The 16,779-nt window shown below is 49.2% G+C and overlaps 1 protein-coding gene across 2 annotated transcripts in view; it reads right to left on the bottom strand.

Annotated features, from left to right (window-relative positions):
- crb1 (crumbs cell polarity complex component 1) overlaps positions 1–16,502 on the bottom strand; it is a 29,575-nt gene extending 13,073 nt beyond the window's left edge. For both annotated transcript variants that reach the window (XM_072438115.1, XM_072438117.1), the window contains exons 1-7: positions 16,372–16,502; positions 15,580–15,976; positions 14,565–15,223; positions 10,659–11,209; positions 10,112–10,277; positions 2,148–3,141; positions 958–1,002 (exon numbers count right to left, since the gene is read on the bottom strand). In XM_072438115.1, the coding sequence (XP_072294216.1) occupies positions 958–1,002; positions 2,148–3,141; positions 10,112–10,277; positions 10,659–11,209; positions 14,565–15,223; positions 15,580–15,976; positions 16,372–16,423 (2,864 nt within the window). In that variant the 5' untranslated portion in view covers positions 16,424–16,502. The remainder of the gene's footprint in view (positions 1–957; positions 1,003–2,147; positions 3,142–10,111; positions 10,278–10,658; positions 11,210–14,564; positions 15,224–15,579; positions 15,977–16,371) is intronic.
- Positions 16,503–16,779: the final 277 nt, after the last annotated feature.

Here is a 16,779-nt window from a genome sequence, read left to right as displayed (position 1 = left end):
CCCTGACCTTGACCCTACCCCTACCCGGCGCGGTCAAATAGCCCAGCAGTTTCAGGAGCCGCGGCACAAAAAACCCATGCAGTTTCGGCCACGTGCCGCGGCTCTGTAGACACTCCCTTTTTTCAATGTACTATTATTTATTTTTCTACTACTTTTTGGGTTATAACAATAACAAGAATATGTATACGACGTTTTCACACAAACCGCACACTTGGTCACATGACTTCCTGGTTCGTATCTTGGCTTCATTTGACACGCCCACAGGTATATACTGCCAGCACATGTCTTTTCTCATCATTTCTTAAAGGCGCAATGGACGATTTTTCGGACTTCCGCCTGCGGACTGATACAACACACACGTGCATTTGTTTATCAGCGCGACGGATCGCATCGCTCGTCTCCCGTAGATTTCCGTCTTCTTCTGAGTCAGCTCGAACTGTCTTTCTCCGTCTTAATTTTGTCCGGTACACTGAGTGAACTATATTATGACAGATCAATGCGCTTAGACACGCAGAAACGTGGGGACGAGCCACACGCGGCTGCAGGTGAGTGGCAGGACTAATCTGCAGTCCACGCCACGAGGAAATAAGAGTCAGATTTGGTCCAAAAAAATCGTCCATTCAACCTTTAATAATAATAATATTAAATGTGAGAATTCGTCCATTTTCTCACAATAATCAAACGCTAAAACTTGACGAGACCTTATTCTACGACATGTAATTTCCCTTTAATTTGCGATTACGCTCTACTTTCCCCGGCGCGTTCCCGTGAAACGCGGAGGATCACTTCAGACAGTCGGCGCAGAGCAAACAGCCGCGGCGACGCCGGGGATAATATTAGCTTTGTTTGTCATTTTGTCAAACGCAAAAAGTGCAGTGCGCGACGGGCGACGTTTGACTGACACATTTCTAAAAGAGGAAACCAACAACAACAACAAAAAACGACAAAACAACTTACGCGGTTTTGACGATCATGTACCAGGGTATTTGTCTCACGCGCTCACTGGAGGGAACAAGAGCAAACGGCGGTTAGACAAAGGCACAAAGCGAGCGCCGTGAACAGTCGAGAGCTGTCTTTGGTGCCATCGTGTGTGTGTGTTTTCGGGGTAAATAGTCGGCGGCGCTCCCCTGCTGCGTCCGCCAGGCAAAGGGAGCCGGATGAACAGACGAGATGGGGCCCGGGCATCTGAGCGGGGAGCGCTGCGGGCACCCGAACGCAGCCGCGCGCCGCTTTACGCCTGTTTGTAAAGTTTATCTCTCTGAAGCGCTTTCATGCACTCGGAAGAGGACGGGCGGGGCGGGGAGCGAGGCAAAGAGCTGACGATCTCACCGACAATACGACCTTTCAGTGTGTAATGCTCGCTTCTGTCCACTAGGAGCGCAGCGGCAGGTAGTTCAGCACACAATGACTTCTATTGTCACTTTTTAATGACGTTATCAAAGAAATGAAGGTTGAAATATGTGACTAGAAGCTTCTCTAGAGACAATATACGACAAAAGTGTTGTATTACTGTATTGATAAAAATGCTTGATTTATTTTTCCATTATTATTAATACCTTGTGTTACGCTAGCTGTTATTTATTTTATTTATTTTATTTATTTTATTTATTTTATTTATTTTATTTATTTTATTTATTTTATTTATTTTATTTATTTTATTTATTTTATTTATTTTTATTTTATTTTATCTTTATTATTTTTCCCCTCCATCCCTTGTTGGAAATGGGAGATTTTGTCTATAGCGGAGTTTTTGTTTATAAGAGTTTTTGTTTATAAGAGTTCTTCTATTAAGAGTGTTTTTTAAACTTCCTATAAGTTATCTGTTCTTTTCTTCTGTTTCTACCAGCGTTGCAACAATTAAATTTCCCCATGTGTGGACAATAAAGGAATATCTTATCTTATCTTATAAATGGACTTTCTGTGCGTTTTAAAGTCTGTCTCGTCCACGAAACCATCATGAAAATACAACAATCACGATTAGTCATTTCATTGCCGCAGATCCTTTTTAGATCCTTTTTTCTGTCGTTATTTCCTGATTTCGTTCTACTTTTTCCGCGTGTGTGGCTCATGAACAGCTCGGGCGTGTGTGGCTCGTGAACAGCCCGGGCGTGTGGCTCGTGAACAGCCCGGCCGTGGCGGGCGGGCACCTGCACAGGGGGCCCGTGTAGTTGTCGGCGCAGAGGCAGGCGTAGGTCCCGGGGCCGCGCAGACATGTCCCGCCGTTGGCGCAGCGGTGGCTCTCGCACACGTCTGCCTCCTCCTCCTCGCAGTCCAGCCCCGCCCACCCGGCCTCGCAGGAGCACTCGTACGACAGCCCCCGCGCCGTGCAGTTGCCGCGGCGACACGGGTCCGAGGCGCAGGCGTTGACGAAGAGGTCGCAGCGTCGCCCCGCCCAGCCTGCCTCGCAGCTGCAGTTGAACCAGTTGAAGAGGTCTTGACATCGCCCGCCGTTTTGGCATGGGTCCGGCCGGCAAACCGCCGCCCCGCCGCACCCGAGCGAGGGCGCGGCGCCGGAGGTCAGGACGAACTGCTCGGGCTGCAGCCGTGGGAGGTTGACGTCGGCGCGGGTGAAGTAAGGCAACGCGACGCCGCCGAGCTCGACCGTGCCCAGGCAACCGGCCAGCGACCACCCGGCGTCCGGAGCCAGACCGCCCAGGAAGATCTCCACCCCGTTGCGCAAGAAGTCCAGGTTCCCGGCTTGAGTTTTGGAAGTGCTCGCCTCGTCCGCCGCCTCGTCCACCACCAAAGTCCAGCGGGACGTCCGAGTCCAGGGCGTGGCCATGAACAGGTGGACGCCGTGCCACTCGCCGTCGCTAACGATTTGCCCGCTACTCAGGCTGACGGTGGAGACTCGCCGTTTCGCGCTGTCATCCCCGGCAAGCTCGTCCCTGGCGAGCTCGTCCCTGGGGAGCTCGTCCCCGGCGAGCTCGTCCCCGGCTGCGCTCTGGAGCTCCAGGAACAGGTGACCGTCCTGGATGGACAGCGTGATGAAGGAGGAGGCGTGTTCGGCGTGCAGGATGGCGGCGTTGCGTTTCCGCGTGCGCACGCTCAGGGAGAGGTCGCTGAGGCTGCGCACGATGTGGCCGTTTCCTCTGAAGGTCAAGACGGTCGAGTCGTTCAGGAAGGTCGCGTTTGAGAAGCCTGAAAGAAGGAGAAGTGTAGAGGTCAGAAATGTTTATGGATCACAAGGACGAGAAAAGGACTAAACCAGGACTAAACCAGGACTAAACCAGGACTAAACCAGGTCTACAGCAGGACTAAACCAGGTCTAAACCAGGTCTAAACCAGGTCTAAACCAGGACTAAACCAGGACTAAACCAAGACTAAACCAGGTCTAAACCAGGTCTAAACCAGGTCTAAACCAGGACTAAACCAGGTCTAAACCAGGTCTAAACCAGGTCTAAAGCAGGTCTAAAGCAGGACTAAACAGACTAAACCAGGACTAAACCAGGACTAAACCAGGACTAAACCAGGTCTAAAGCAGGTCTAAAGCAGGACTAAACCAGGTCTAAACCAGGTCTAAACCAGGACTAAACCAGGTCTAAACCAGGACTAAACAGACTAAACCAGGACTAACCAGGACTAAACAAGGTCCAAACCAGGACTAAACCAGGTCTAAACCAAGACTAAACCATCACGGCAAAACGGCTCCTTCCCTAAGAACCTCACATCTTTTAAAGTGTGTAACATACATTCATGTATTAAATTGCTTTTAAACATTACTTTGGTCACTTAAGCATTAGCATTTCACTTATTTATCTTTAAAAAAAATCTTCTATAATTGTAAAACACACTTTAAAACTACACCTCTGCTTCCAATGAGGCGTGAGGGCCTTAGAGCGCCCTCTGCTGTCGGCTGACGTGTCCTTTAAGACGTTTGTCCTCCACATATATTATTCTTAAATACTACACTACAAACAGGACATTGTGACATTCATAAAGATTAATTATTATTATTTATTATTTTCATGATGACATCACTGAGTCTGTAATAAACAAAGACAATAGAAAACTGAGTGTTTTAGAGCCGCTGTAATGACTTCTTGACACTGCAGGAGGCGACGTGGCAGATGGAGGCGCCAGGACTAATCCCAGAAGAAGGATCAGCTCCTGCAGCCAGCTCCACCCAGGGCATTATGTCACAGAGCTCTAAGGACTCTAAGGTCAAGCTCCACCCAGAGCATTATGTCACAGAGCTCTAAGGACTCTACGGTCAAGCTCCACCCAGAGCATTATGTCACAGAGCTCTAAGGACTCTACGGTCAAGCTCCACCCAGAGCATTATGTCACAGAGCTCTAAGGACTCTAAGGTCAAGCTCCACCCAGAGCATTATGTCACAGAGCTCTAAGGACTCTACGGTCAAGCTCCACCCAGGACATTATGTCACAGAGCTCTAAGGACTCTAAGGTCAAGCTCCACCCAGAGCATTATGTCACAGAGCTCTAAGGACTCTAAGGTCAAGCTCCACCCAGAGCATTATGTCACAGAGCTCTAAGGACTCTACGGTCAAGCTCCACCCAGGGCATTATGTCACAGAGCTCTAAGGACTCTAAGGTCAAGCTCCACCCAGAGCATTATGTCACAGAGCTCTAAGGACTCTAAGGTCAAGCTCCACCCAGAGCATTATGTCACAGAGCTCTAAGGACTCTACGGTCAAGCTCCACCCAGGGCATTATGTCACAGAGCTCTAAGGACTCTACGGTCAAGCTCCACCCAGAGCATTATGTCACAGAGCTCTAAGGACTCTACGGTCAAGCTCACACCCAGGGCATTATGTCACAGAGCTCTAAGGACTCTAAGGTCAAGCTCCACCCAGAGCATTATGTCACAGAGCTCTAAGGACTCTAAGGTCAAGCTCCACCCAGGGCTTTATGTCACAGAGCTCTAAGGTCAAGCTCACACCCAGGGCATTATGTCACAGAGCTCTAAGGACTCTAAGGTCAAGCTCACACCCAGGGCATTATGTCACAGAGCTCTAAGGACTCTAAGGTCAAGCTCACACCCAGGGCACTATGTCACAGAGCTCTAAGGACTCTAAGGTCAAGCTCCACCCAGGGCATTATGTCATAGAGCTCTAAGGTCAAGCTCACACCCAGGGCATTATGTCACAGAGCTCTAAGGACTCTAAGGTCAAGCTCACACCCAGGGCATTATGTCACAGAGCTCTAAGGACTCTAAGGTCAAGCTCACACCCAGGGCATTATGTCATAGAGCTCTAAGGTCAAGCTCACACCCAGGGCATTATGTCACAGAGCTCTAAGGACTCTACGGTCAAGCTCACACCCAGGGCATTATGTCACAGAGCTCTAAGGACTCTAAGGTCAAGCTCCACCCAGGGCATTATGTCATAGAGCTCTAAGGTCAAGCTCACACCCAGGGCATTATGTCACAGAGCTCTAAGGTCAAGCTCACACCCAGGGCATTATGTCACAGAGCTCTAAGGACTCTACGGTCAAGCTCACACCCAGGGCATTATGTCACAGAGCTCTAAGGACTCTAAGGTCAAGCTCCACCCAGGGCATTATGTCATAGAGCTCTAAGGTCAAGCTCACACCCAGGGCATTATGTCACAGAGCTCTAAGGACTCTAAGGTCAAGCTCACACCCAGAGCATTATGTCACAGAGCTCTAAGGACTCTAAGATCAAGCTCACACCCAGGGCATTATGTCACAGAGCTCTAAGGACTCTACGGTCAAGCTCACACCCAGGGCATTATGTCACAGAGTTCTAAGGACTCTAAGGTCAAGCTCCACCCAGGGCATTATGTCACAGAGCTCTAAGGACTCTAAGGTCAAGCTCACACCCAGGGCATTATGTCACAGAGCTCTAAGGACTCTAAGGTCAAGCTCCACCCAGGGCATTATGTCACAGAGTTCTAAGGACTCTAAGGTCAAGCTCCACCCAGGGCATTATGTCACAGAGCTCTAAGGACTCTAAGATCAAGCTCACACCCAGGGCATTATGTCACAGAGCTCTAAGGACTCTACTGTCAAGCTCACACCCAGGGCATTATGTCACAGAGTTCTAAGGACTCTAAGGTCAAGCTCCACCCAGGGCATTATGTCACAGAGCTCCAAGGACTCTAAGGTCAAGCTCACACCCAGGACATTATGTCACAGAGCTCTAAGGTCACACCCAGGGCATTATGTCACAGAGCTCTAAGGTCAAGCTCATACCCAGGGCATTATGTCACCCAGCTCTAAGGACTCTACGGTCAGGCTCACATCACAGAGCTCTAAGGACTCTACGGTCAAGCTCACACCCAGGGCATTATATCACCCAGCTCTAAGGTCACACCCAGGACATTATGTCACAGAGCTCTAAGGTCAAGCTCCACCCTGGGCATGTCACCGAGCTCTAAGGGAAGCTCTAAGGTCAAGCTCACACCCAGGGCATTATGTCATAGAGCTCTAAGGTCTCTAAGGTCAAGCTCCACCCAGGGCATTATGTCACCCAGCTCTAAGGACTCTAAGGTCAAGCTCACATCCAGGGCATTATGTCACAGAGCTCTAAGGTCAAGCTCACACCCAGGGCATTATGTCACCCAGCTCTAAGGACTCTACGGTCAGGCTCACATCACAGAGCTCTAAGGACTCTAAGGTCAAGCTCACACCCAGGGCATTATATCACCCAGCTCTAAGGTCACACCCAGGGCATTATGTCACCCAGCTCTAACTACTCTAAGGTCAAGCTCCACCCTGGGCATGTCACCGAGCTCTAAGGGAAGCTCTAAGGTCAAGCTCCACCCAAGGCATTATGTCACAGAGCTCTAAGGACTCTAAGGTCAAGCTCACACCCAGGGCATTATGTCACCCAGCTTTAAGGACTCTAAGGTCAAGATCACACCCAGGGCATTATGTCACCCAGCTCTAAGGACTCTAAGGTCAGAATCACATCCAGGGCATTATGTCACCGAGCTCTAGGGTCAAGCTCACACCCAGGACATTATGTCACAGAGCTCTAAGGTCAAGCTCACACCCAGGGCATTATGTCACCCAGCTCTAAGGACTCTATGGTCAGGCTCACATCACAGAGCTCTAAGGACTCTAAGGTCAAGCTCACACCCAGGGCATTATGTCATAGAGCTCTAAGGTCAAGCTCACACCCAGGGCATTATGTCACAGAGCTCTAAGGACTCTACGGTCAAGCTCACACCCAGGGCATTATGTCACAGAGCTCTAAGGACTCTAAGGTCAAGCTCCACCCAGGGCATTATGTCATAGAGCTCTAAGGTCAAGCTCACACCCAGGGCATTATGTCACAGAGCTCTAAGGTCAAGCTCACACCCAGGGCATTATGTCACAGAGCTCTAAGGACTCTACGGTCAAGCTCACACCCAGGGCATTATGTCACCCAGCTCTAAGGACTCTATGGTCAGGCTCACATCACAGAGCTCTAAGGACTCTAAGGTCAAGCTCACACCCAGGGCATTATATCACCCAGCTCTAAGGTCACACCCAGGGCATTATGTCACCCAGCTCTAAGGACTCTAAGGTCAAGCTCCACCCTGGGTATGTCACCGAGCTCTAAGGGAAGCTCTAAGGTCAAGCTCCACCCAAGGCATATCACAGAGCTCTAAGGACTCTAAGGTCAAGCTCACACCCAGGGCACTATGTCACCCAACTCTAACGGCTCTAAGGTCAAGCTCACACTCAGGGCATTATGTCACAGAGCTCTAAGGGCTCTAAGGTCAAGCTCACACCCAGGGCCATATGTCACCCAGCTCTAAGGTCAAGCGCACACCCAGGGCATTATGTCACCCAGCTCTAAGGATTCTAAGGTCAAGCTCACACCCAGGGCATTATGTCACAGAGCTCTAAGGGCTCTAAGGTCAAGCTCACACCCAGGGCACTATGTCACCCAACTCTAACGGCTCTAAGGTCAAGCTCACACTCAGGGCATTATGTCACAGAGCTCTAAGGGCTCTAAGGTCAAGCTCACACCCAGGGAACTATGTCACCCAGTTATAAGGGCTCTAAGGTCAAACTCACACTCAGGGCATTATGTCACCAAGCTCTAAGGAATCTAAGGTCAAGCTCACACCCAGGGCACTATGTCACCCAGCTCTAAGGGCTCTACGGTCAAGCTCTAAGGTACCCGAACATTTAATGCAACACTCTAAGGTCAAGCTTTAAGTAACAGAACCTCTACCACAACACATTATGGTAAAGCTCTAAGTAACAGAACATTTAACACAACATTCTGTGGGAAACTCTAAGGTCAAGCTTTAAGTAACATAACATGGATTAACACAACACTCCATGGGAAAGCTCTAAATTCAAGCTTTAAGTAGCGCAACAGGGATTAACAGCTCATGAAAGTGGAAGCAACAGGCTTAATCTGTCAAACTCATTTTGGGCCGTGGGTCGAATTTCGAGGCTCAGGCTGGGTCGCGGGCCGAACATAACGTAAAACAATAAAAAATATAAGAAATAAATAGCTTTATATAGCCTACGCATTTTTTGAAGCAATTACTGGATCCATTAAAAGAAATTACAAACACGTTTGTTCTCATAAACTAAAATGTATTAAGAAAAACAAGTGTCATTTCACCAACACTGTGCTTCAGTTTATGTGCATCATAACTTCAGAGTTGATCTACAGAGATAAACATTTAGTCATGGGTATTTGGAACTGAAAAATGTTGTATTTGACTTTATAACAAAATAAACTTCTCAAGATCTAAAAAACCTTTTAAATGTACTAACTAACATTTCCACGTCTGTGTAGTTATCTGTACATCTGAACTGACACACCACTAAATACAAACACACGTGGAGCGTTTAAGGAGGTTAAGTTATGAGCCACAGTGTTCCATCAAACCAAACTATTTTGTCAAATTGTGGGCCAAATCTTATGTACAAAATATAACAACAAAAAATATAATAAATAAATAGATTTTTTACAACCTAGTAATAGTTATGGAGACTGTTGTGGTGAAAGACTGAGTCCAGATTCATGTAGCAGCAGGAACAGGAACATGGACTTGATGTGATTTCCGATGTGAAATGTTCATATCACAGACATGTTTCTGCTCAAACTCAATATGAGCTCGCTATTTTCATAGTTTAAGCTGATGTTAGTGACAAATGATTCATGTAGTGACTTACATGAATGCATTGTGGTTGTGTTCACAGTCACATTAGTCATGTTCATACTTTGTTACACTCTGACCTGTGTTTTTACCTGCGGCTGCTCATCTGTCCTGGTTTGCACTTGTTCGGATGTTTTCCTCACATCAGCATCATCACAGAAGTTCGTTTTCTTGTTGTTAGCTCCACATTAGCTCCACTTTTAGCACAGTTCTAACATCCACAAAACCGTCTCCTTTCTTTCTTCCACGTGTTCCCCAAACCGCACGTCTCTTTCCTCGCTCAGACCTCTGCTCTGATGTGTGTAAGTACTGTAAAGTGCGCAAACGCGCGTCTTACTTCCCTCAGCACTTCTCCCTCGGCAGCACACAGTGGAGTGAAGAGCCGCGCGGGGGAGGGGCGGCCACCAGCGGCATTGTGGGACGTGTAGTTTTAGCGCTAACAACAGTTACGGATGTAACTACGGTTCTATGAACGAGGTTAATAAAATCTGAATTCGAAATGTTCCGCGGGCCGGATTGAAACGTTTGGCGGGCCGGATGGGGCCCGCGGGCCGTATGTTTGACACCCCTGCTGTAAAGCGAATAGAACATTTACAATTACATTTTTTTATCTTATATTTTGTTCAGGAAAATTGCAATTAATGTTGAAGGTCAAAACTGTTTACAATAGATCAATTACAATAGATTAATTTGGTAAAGCTTGTTTAGTGACGATGGTGCTAATGTAACCTTTACCATGTGTAAATAAACAAAGGCTAGCTTTCCTGACATGCTAACTTTAGCACCTCCAGAGCTCTAACTTTGACAAAGTCTCAAATGTGAGGAGCCCTGTTTAGCAAGACCAAGTGTTTTTCTGAAGCTCAGAGGGGAGTGCCCTCTGAGCTTCAGAAAAACACTTGGTTTCAATTTTCACAAACAAGCCTGGATTAACCCGAGTGTGTTTTTGATGTGGAGACAGAGTTATAATACTTTTATGTGGTGTAGGTCATATTTGAGTATATTTTGTTAGTACTTACACTCGTATCCTTGGCTGAGCACCCTGCACTCGGCCTCGGGGGGGCAGGGTGCCAGCTCACACCACTGCACTTCCTCACAGTGACGCCCCAAGGTGCTGGGGGGGCACGAGCAGCTGAAGTCGTCCCATATGGAGAAGCACATACCGCCGTTCAGACAGGGCTTCCTCTGGAGACACATAGCACAGTCATAACTCTAAGTACATAACTCTAAAGTCACACGTATGACTCTAAAGTCAGAAGTACATAGCTCTAAAGCCTGAAGTACATAGCTCTAAAGCCTGTAGTACATAGCTCTAAAGTCAGAAGTACATAGCTCTAAATCCTGAAGTACATAGCTCTAAAGCCTGTAGTACATAGCTCTAAAGTCAGAAGTACATAGCTCTAAATCCTGAAGTACATAGCTCTAAAGTCACAAGTACATAACTCTAAAGCCAGAAGAACATAGCTCTAAAGTCAGAAGTACATAGCTCTAAAGTCAGTAGTACATAGCTCTAAAGTCAGAAGTCCATAGCTCTAATGTCAGAAGCTCTAAAGCTCTAAAGCTTACGCTGCATCTGTCGTCCCCGGTGCATCCCTCCGTCACGTTCTCCTGGCGCAGCAGAGGATACGATCTGACCGTCACATCCGGCTCGAAAAGCGGCAGCGTCCTGTCGTTGATGCGCAGGTCCTGAACACACCCTTTCAACCTCCCCCCGAACGCCGCCGCCCCCTCGCTCTCTGACGTTCCGCCCACGTACACCACGTCTCCGGCTTGGACATTAACACCCGTAACCTCCGCCTGTCCTTGTAGTTCCCCTCGAACGTGCAGCGTCATCGTTCCGTTCGCCATCCCGAGCTCAACAAAGTGCACCTCGCCGTCGTCCATCGTGTTTTTAGACTTTATAACACCGAAGGAGCGCGACCGCGACAGGAGCCGGCCCTCCTCCAGCCACACGGTCAAGTACACGGTGTAGTTACTGGACACGGCCAGCAGGAGGCCGCCGCTCTGCCGGGTCCGGAGGAAGAGCGAGATGCTGAGGCGGTCCGCCAAGTCGTCGGTGATGGCGAAGGCGGCGTAGCTTTGGGCGTCCTCGTGTCCGAAGCGAGCGCTCACGAGTTCTGGAAATGGAAAATATCGTTCACCTAAATGTACGGGGAAATGTACGTGAGACACTTTAATATCCTGGATACGCGTAAGAAGGTGGACGATGACGCTCACAAATGCAAATAAGACGTTTTACTTGAAATAATACAAAAAAATCGTAAATATTCTGGACATATAAATCTGGATTAATGGAGCAAAACTTAAATTTCTTTCTTCATTTTATGGACTCGTCAAATTAAAAAAAAAATAATACAGACAGGATTTTGGATAAAGTTATGAGTATTCGAGGGAGCTAGGTACCGTATTTTCCGGACTATAAGTTGCACTGGCCAAAAAATGTATAACAGAGAAGAAAAAAATATATATATAAGTTGGTATGTTAACGTAACATATGAAATTATTCAGATAACTATAGCATAAAGAACATGCTAACAAGTTTACCAAAGCATCAGTTTTACCCCAAATCACTAAATCCATTGAATTCTTCTTCCTCTGTGTCACTTCTAAACAACTCCACAAACTCCGGAGGTAGAGGAAGTGCAAGAAGTGCAAGATTCTTCTTAGATTTAGAGCCTAAAGCGCCCTCTTGCGGTTGCCAGTGTGAAAATAACAAATAATATCACATATAAATGGGCTTCCACACCGCCGCGGCCGAAGCGTCCAGTTTACATTCGAAGTCTATAGTAAACGCGCGTCGAGCACGTAGTGCGTTATCCGCGGCGTGATTTCTTCGTTTTTGCGGCGCGATTGGTGCGTTTTCTTACGCTCTCGACACTATGAGCGCTCGTATGATGCGGCCGATGCGGCTTACGCGACGCGTTCAGATATGTTGAGGTCTCTGCAGCTGAAGCGTAGCAGCCGCCGCAGCACCCAATCAGAGCTGACGCTCCAGTGACGTGTGTACGTATTTTCCCTCGCATTTCCGGTATTCTCCGTGGAATTCCCCAAGAAGCGCCACTTTTTCCTTGCTCGTCAGCAATAGCAGAAGAAAGACTGATTGTGGCCGTGTGTGGGAGAAAGGAGCTGTACGATGTATTCACGGTGGAATACAGAGACAGAAATAAGCCCGGCGCCTCAGTGTGAGGGTTTTGAAAATCAAAAACGTGAAAACAACGCTCTCGATATCCGCCATTTTACACAATGAAAGGCCACACCGACAACTCCATTGCTCATGCGACAACACCTCTACTGCGCATGTGCGCAGAGAGCTCGAGCGCGCCGTACGCGCGCCTGTGTACAGTGCCCGGGGCGTCGAGAGCGCACGTCCGGAGCATAAACCTTTCAAATGTACACGCGCTCAAATTCTGCGTCGGGCGCGTTTAGGCGTCTGCAGTGTGTACGTACCGTATAAGTATATGTCGCATCCCGGCCAAAACTAGGAAAAAAGGTGCGACTGTGCCTCATTTTTTTTGTAAAAACGTGAATAAATCAGGCTTGAACTTGAATTTATTTAATTATCCAATCTCGTATCAAACCACTTTTTGAACATTTAGACGTTTCACATTCGTATTAAAATAATTTATACGTATCTTTAGCTAGTGGAGTGTTAGTTGGAGAGACAACTGTGATAAGACGCTTCTTCTGATGCAGGCGGCGCTTATTCATTTTTAAATAAATGACAACTTTTGTGGGACTTAATTAAGAAACATTAATTGTTGAATATTAAAGGCGCACTCTAAAACTGGCCATTCTCGTAATTGTTGAGCTAAAAGATGATTAAAATGACAGGTAAAAGCATCCGGTTGCATGTTTGGCGTGTCGTAATCAAAGACGTTAAATAGAAACATTGGTGAAAGATGTTTTTTCTCGATTATGTTCTTGCGTTGTCTGGGATGTTCCGCAGTACGGCTTTAAACTGAGCGACGATGCGTTCATTCAATGACTCTGTGGAGATCGATCAGTTTAATGCAGAAGAAGTCCAGGCAAAGCAATGACATCGCCATGAAAGTAAGTGTTTTTGTGAGGCTCAGAGAAGACGACCTCGTAACCAGGACGAATGAAACACGTGTAAATGAAGCGAAATGTGGTTTTAATTTAAATTTCATGCCATTTTTCTTGTTTTATTATTGCTCATCGTTGTGTGTTGCACCGAATCACCAAAGCAAGTTCCTATGGCAATAAACCTTTTCTGATTTTGATGAGGGAGTAATGAAGCCTGCGTAAATTCATCCTGGAAGACCTAACTCCACCCATTTACGTCCACTGCTATGCCAGCTCAACCAACGCACCCAAGCCGGGCGTTCGCCTGTCCGTCTGATGAAGTCAGCTCCCTCCTTCGCGTGGAACTCATCCAGGTTTCTACTTTTCCCAGGAGGTTTTTTGTAGTTTTTCCTGGCCCGAGAAGGAGGGTCTAAGGACAGGGGACTCCCTGGACGGCCTTCGCACCTGCTCCCCATCCCCAATCAACGCACCCATGTTACTCCTCCCCGTGGCACGGCGCACCTCCTCTACTCCCAATCAGTGCACAGCCGGTCTTATTTAAACCCTCATGCAGTTGGCTGAGCCGCTTCAGACCGTACTGCAACCCACCACCTCCCCTCCTCCTCCTCTGCATCCCTCTCATCCACCACCTCCCCTCCTCCTCCTCTGCATCCCTCTCATCCACCACCTCCCCTCCTCCTCCTCTGCATCCCTCTCATCCACCACCTCCCCTCCTCCTCCTCTGCATCCCTCTCATCCACCACCTCCCCTCCTCCTCCTCTGCATCCCTCTCATCCACTACCTCCCCTCCTCCTCCTCTGCATCCCTCTCATCCACCACCTCCCCTCCTCCTCCTCTGCATCCCTCTCATCCACCACCTCCCCTCCTCCTCCTCTGCATCCCTCTCATCCACCACCTCCCCTCCTCCTCCTCTGCATCCCTCTCATCCACCACCTCCCCTCCTCCTCCTCTGCATCCCTCTCATCCACCACCTCCCCTCCTCCTCCTCTGCATCCCTCTCATCCACCACCTCCCCTCCTCCTCCTCTGCATCCCTCTCATCCACCACCTCCCCTCCTCCTCCTCTGCATCCCTCTCATCCACCACCTCCCCCCTCCTCCTCCGCATCCCTCTCATCCTAATCATCCTCTCTAACTTGTCCCCATATCTACCACCACCAGTCTCCAGGCCCTGGGGGGAGACATCTAATTCAATTAGATTATGGAGTGCTCATGATCGCAATGTCTTCCACCGGGGTCTGAGCGCCAATTAACCCATGTAATAAAGCTTGCTAAACGATCTTTCTCTTGTTCTGTGTCTGAGTCTGGAGGTGAAATATTTGAAATGGTTATATTGTGCATAACATGTGTCCTTTATGTCATTATAGCTTCACTGACGTTGCCCTGACTTGATGCTGTGATTCAAAAACCCGGGAGCTCTGGCCTCTCACCCTCATCGCAGTCCGGGCCCTCGTACGGCCTGGGACAGCGGCACAGGTAGCTCTGCCACAGGTTCACGCACTCGCCCCCGTTCTGGCACGGCGCGTCCAGGCAGCGGTCCCTGTGGGCGCAGCCGGGCGACACGTTGACCGCTGAGTTGCTCAGCCACTCCTCGGGGATCACCAGCTGCCAGTCTACGAACACGTCCCGCATGCAGCCCACAAACGCCGAGCCGCGCCCGTCCGGACCCTCCAGCACGCCGCCGATGTACGTGTTCTGGGGCGGCGATATCGGCTCGGCCAGGACCTGGGCCAGCGCCACCCTGTGGTAGGTCCGCGCGTCATAGGTCCGCGCCACGTCCAGGAGTTTGAGGCTGAGGATCCAGTTCCCCAGCGTGGCCTCCACAGAGTGCCACCGGCCGTCCGACACGTTGTGGGGCAGCTCCAGGACCTGGACAGGGCGCTCAGGCGACGGTTCGGGCGGCGATTCGGGCGACAGTTCGGGCGACGGTTCGGGCGACGGTTCAGGCGGCGGTTCGGGCGACGGTTCGGGCGACGATTCGGGGGGTCCGGTAACGGAGACGTCTTTGGTTAGAGAGAGTCTGAGTCGTCCAGCGTGAAGAGCCAACGTGAGCAGCAAACCACGACTGTTCCTCTGAAACAGCAGCGCCCTGAGGACACGTGTCGAGTTAGTTAGTCATACACAGTGCAGTACAAGAAAGAATGTGGGTCTTGTTTGATTTATTTTGTTTGTTTGACTTCAAATTCACTTCTTGGTTTGTAATGATGTGATTGGAGTCCCACATCTTGGACTCTGGAGCATTGTTTTTAGAAAATAGAAGTTCAAAATGCTCATCTTTTATGCTCGTTCCATATTCAATACTCAAAACAAGATAAATACTACATATTTCAAGCATTTATAAACCTGTCAACCTATTTTTGATGTCCTTTATTCCGGTGTGAGTCTGTCAAACCACATCAATCACGCCTGAGTCTGAAGCTCTAACTTCATAAAGGTTGTACTTACCTGGGCAGGACGGTCCTGAAGCTCAGCGTGACGTTGATGGACACTTCGGTCTCCACCAGGGGGCTCTGCAGCACTAAGTACCCTCTGCGCTCGAAGGAGAAGGTGGTGGAGGTCTTACAGAGGGGCCCGGCGAATCCCGCGGCGCAGGAGCAGGTGTAGCCGTGGGTCCCGCCCAGGAGAAAGGGGGTGCAGGAGCCGTGGTTCTGGCATTCGTGTCCGTCGCAGCCCATTAGCCGCTCGGAGCAGGTGGGGCCCCCGTAGAGCGCCGCGCCGGGCCGGTGCTGGGGCTGGTGCTGGGGACAGTGGCAGACGTAGCCCCCCACGAGGCTCTCACAGGCGCCGCCGTTCTGACACGGGCCGGACGAGCACTGGTCCATCACCTCCTCGCACAAAGAGCCTGGACACAGAAGAGACACTTGAATCGAGCAAATCCCGGGTTTGTGAGCTCATTTATCTCACACTGGAGATGTCTGTAAGTGCATATATCTGGTAATGTAACGATATATTTATGTTTTTACCTTTTGTCCATGATGACAGAGACCAACCACTTCTAAACCACCCAAAACACACTTAATACAGAACATGTAAAAAGAACTGTCTTCACAACCAAAGGGTAATATAAGGTGACTGAAGATAGAATACTCCCGTTAACAACTGCGATGATCAAAAGAAGATTATGATATATTTAGTCGTCGACGAGTCACAATCACAGTCGTTCACAGCCAAAGGAAGCTCGTTCTACCCTCTCACAGATGCCTCCTACTTAAAACCTAAAGCCAATCACGGCGTTACCTGTCCCGAGCAACACAACCCCTAAAATCCACGGTGCGGCGGTCCACATCATGCCGTGTGCGGTTCCTCCAGAGACCACCTGAAGACCACTGCGTGCACCATAGTAGTTTATCTACAGAAGCGTGGCAGAGGCTGGCCTGGCCTGGGGGACGACACGCAGCTGAGTGGCTGTGGTCAGGGGACCGGCAAAGCTCCTGGAGGATTAGCTTAATGCTATTTGGCCACCTTAGCGCCCGTGTGCAGCGCTTTAGTCGTCCACGCAGCAGCAGCAGCTCAGTGCAACCTGTGGCTCAACTCTTACGTAAGACCAAACCAGGATTCTTTTGTTTAGAATAGACTTTTTAAATCTGTGACTGCAACGCGTTGTTCATGTGGTGTAGAAGATGCACCACGGACCCTCTGGTGGAC

The sequence above is a fragment of the Eucyclogobius newberryi genome, unplaced genomic scaffold (assembly GCF_026437365.1).
Source record: "Eucyclogobius newberryi isolate DKJ021-1_F unplaced genomic scaffold, fEucNew1.0.hap1 SCAF_9, whole genome shotgun sequence".
In the NCBI taxonomy this organism is placed as follows: domain Eukaryota; kingdom Metazoa; phylum Chordata; class Actinopteri; order Gobiiformes; family Gobiidae; genus Eucyclogobius; species Eucyclogobius newberryi.
This window is presented reverse-complemented; position numbering and strand designations above follow the sequence as displayed.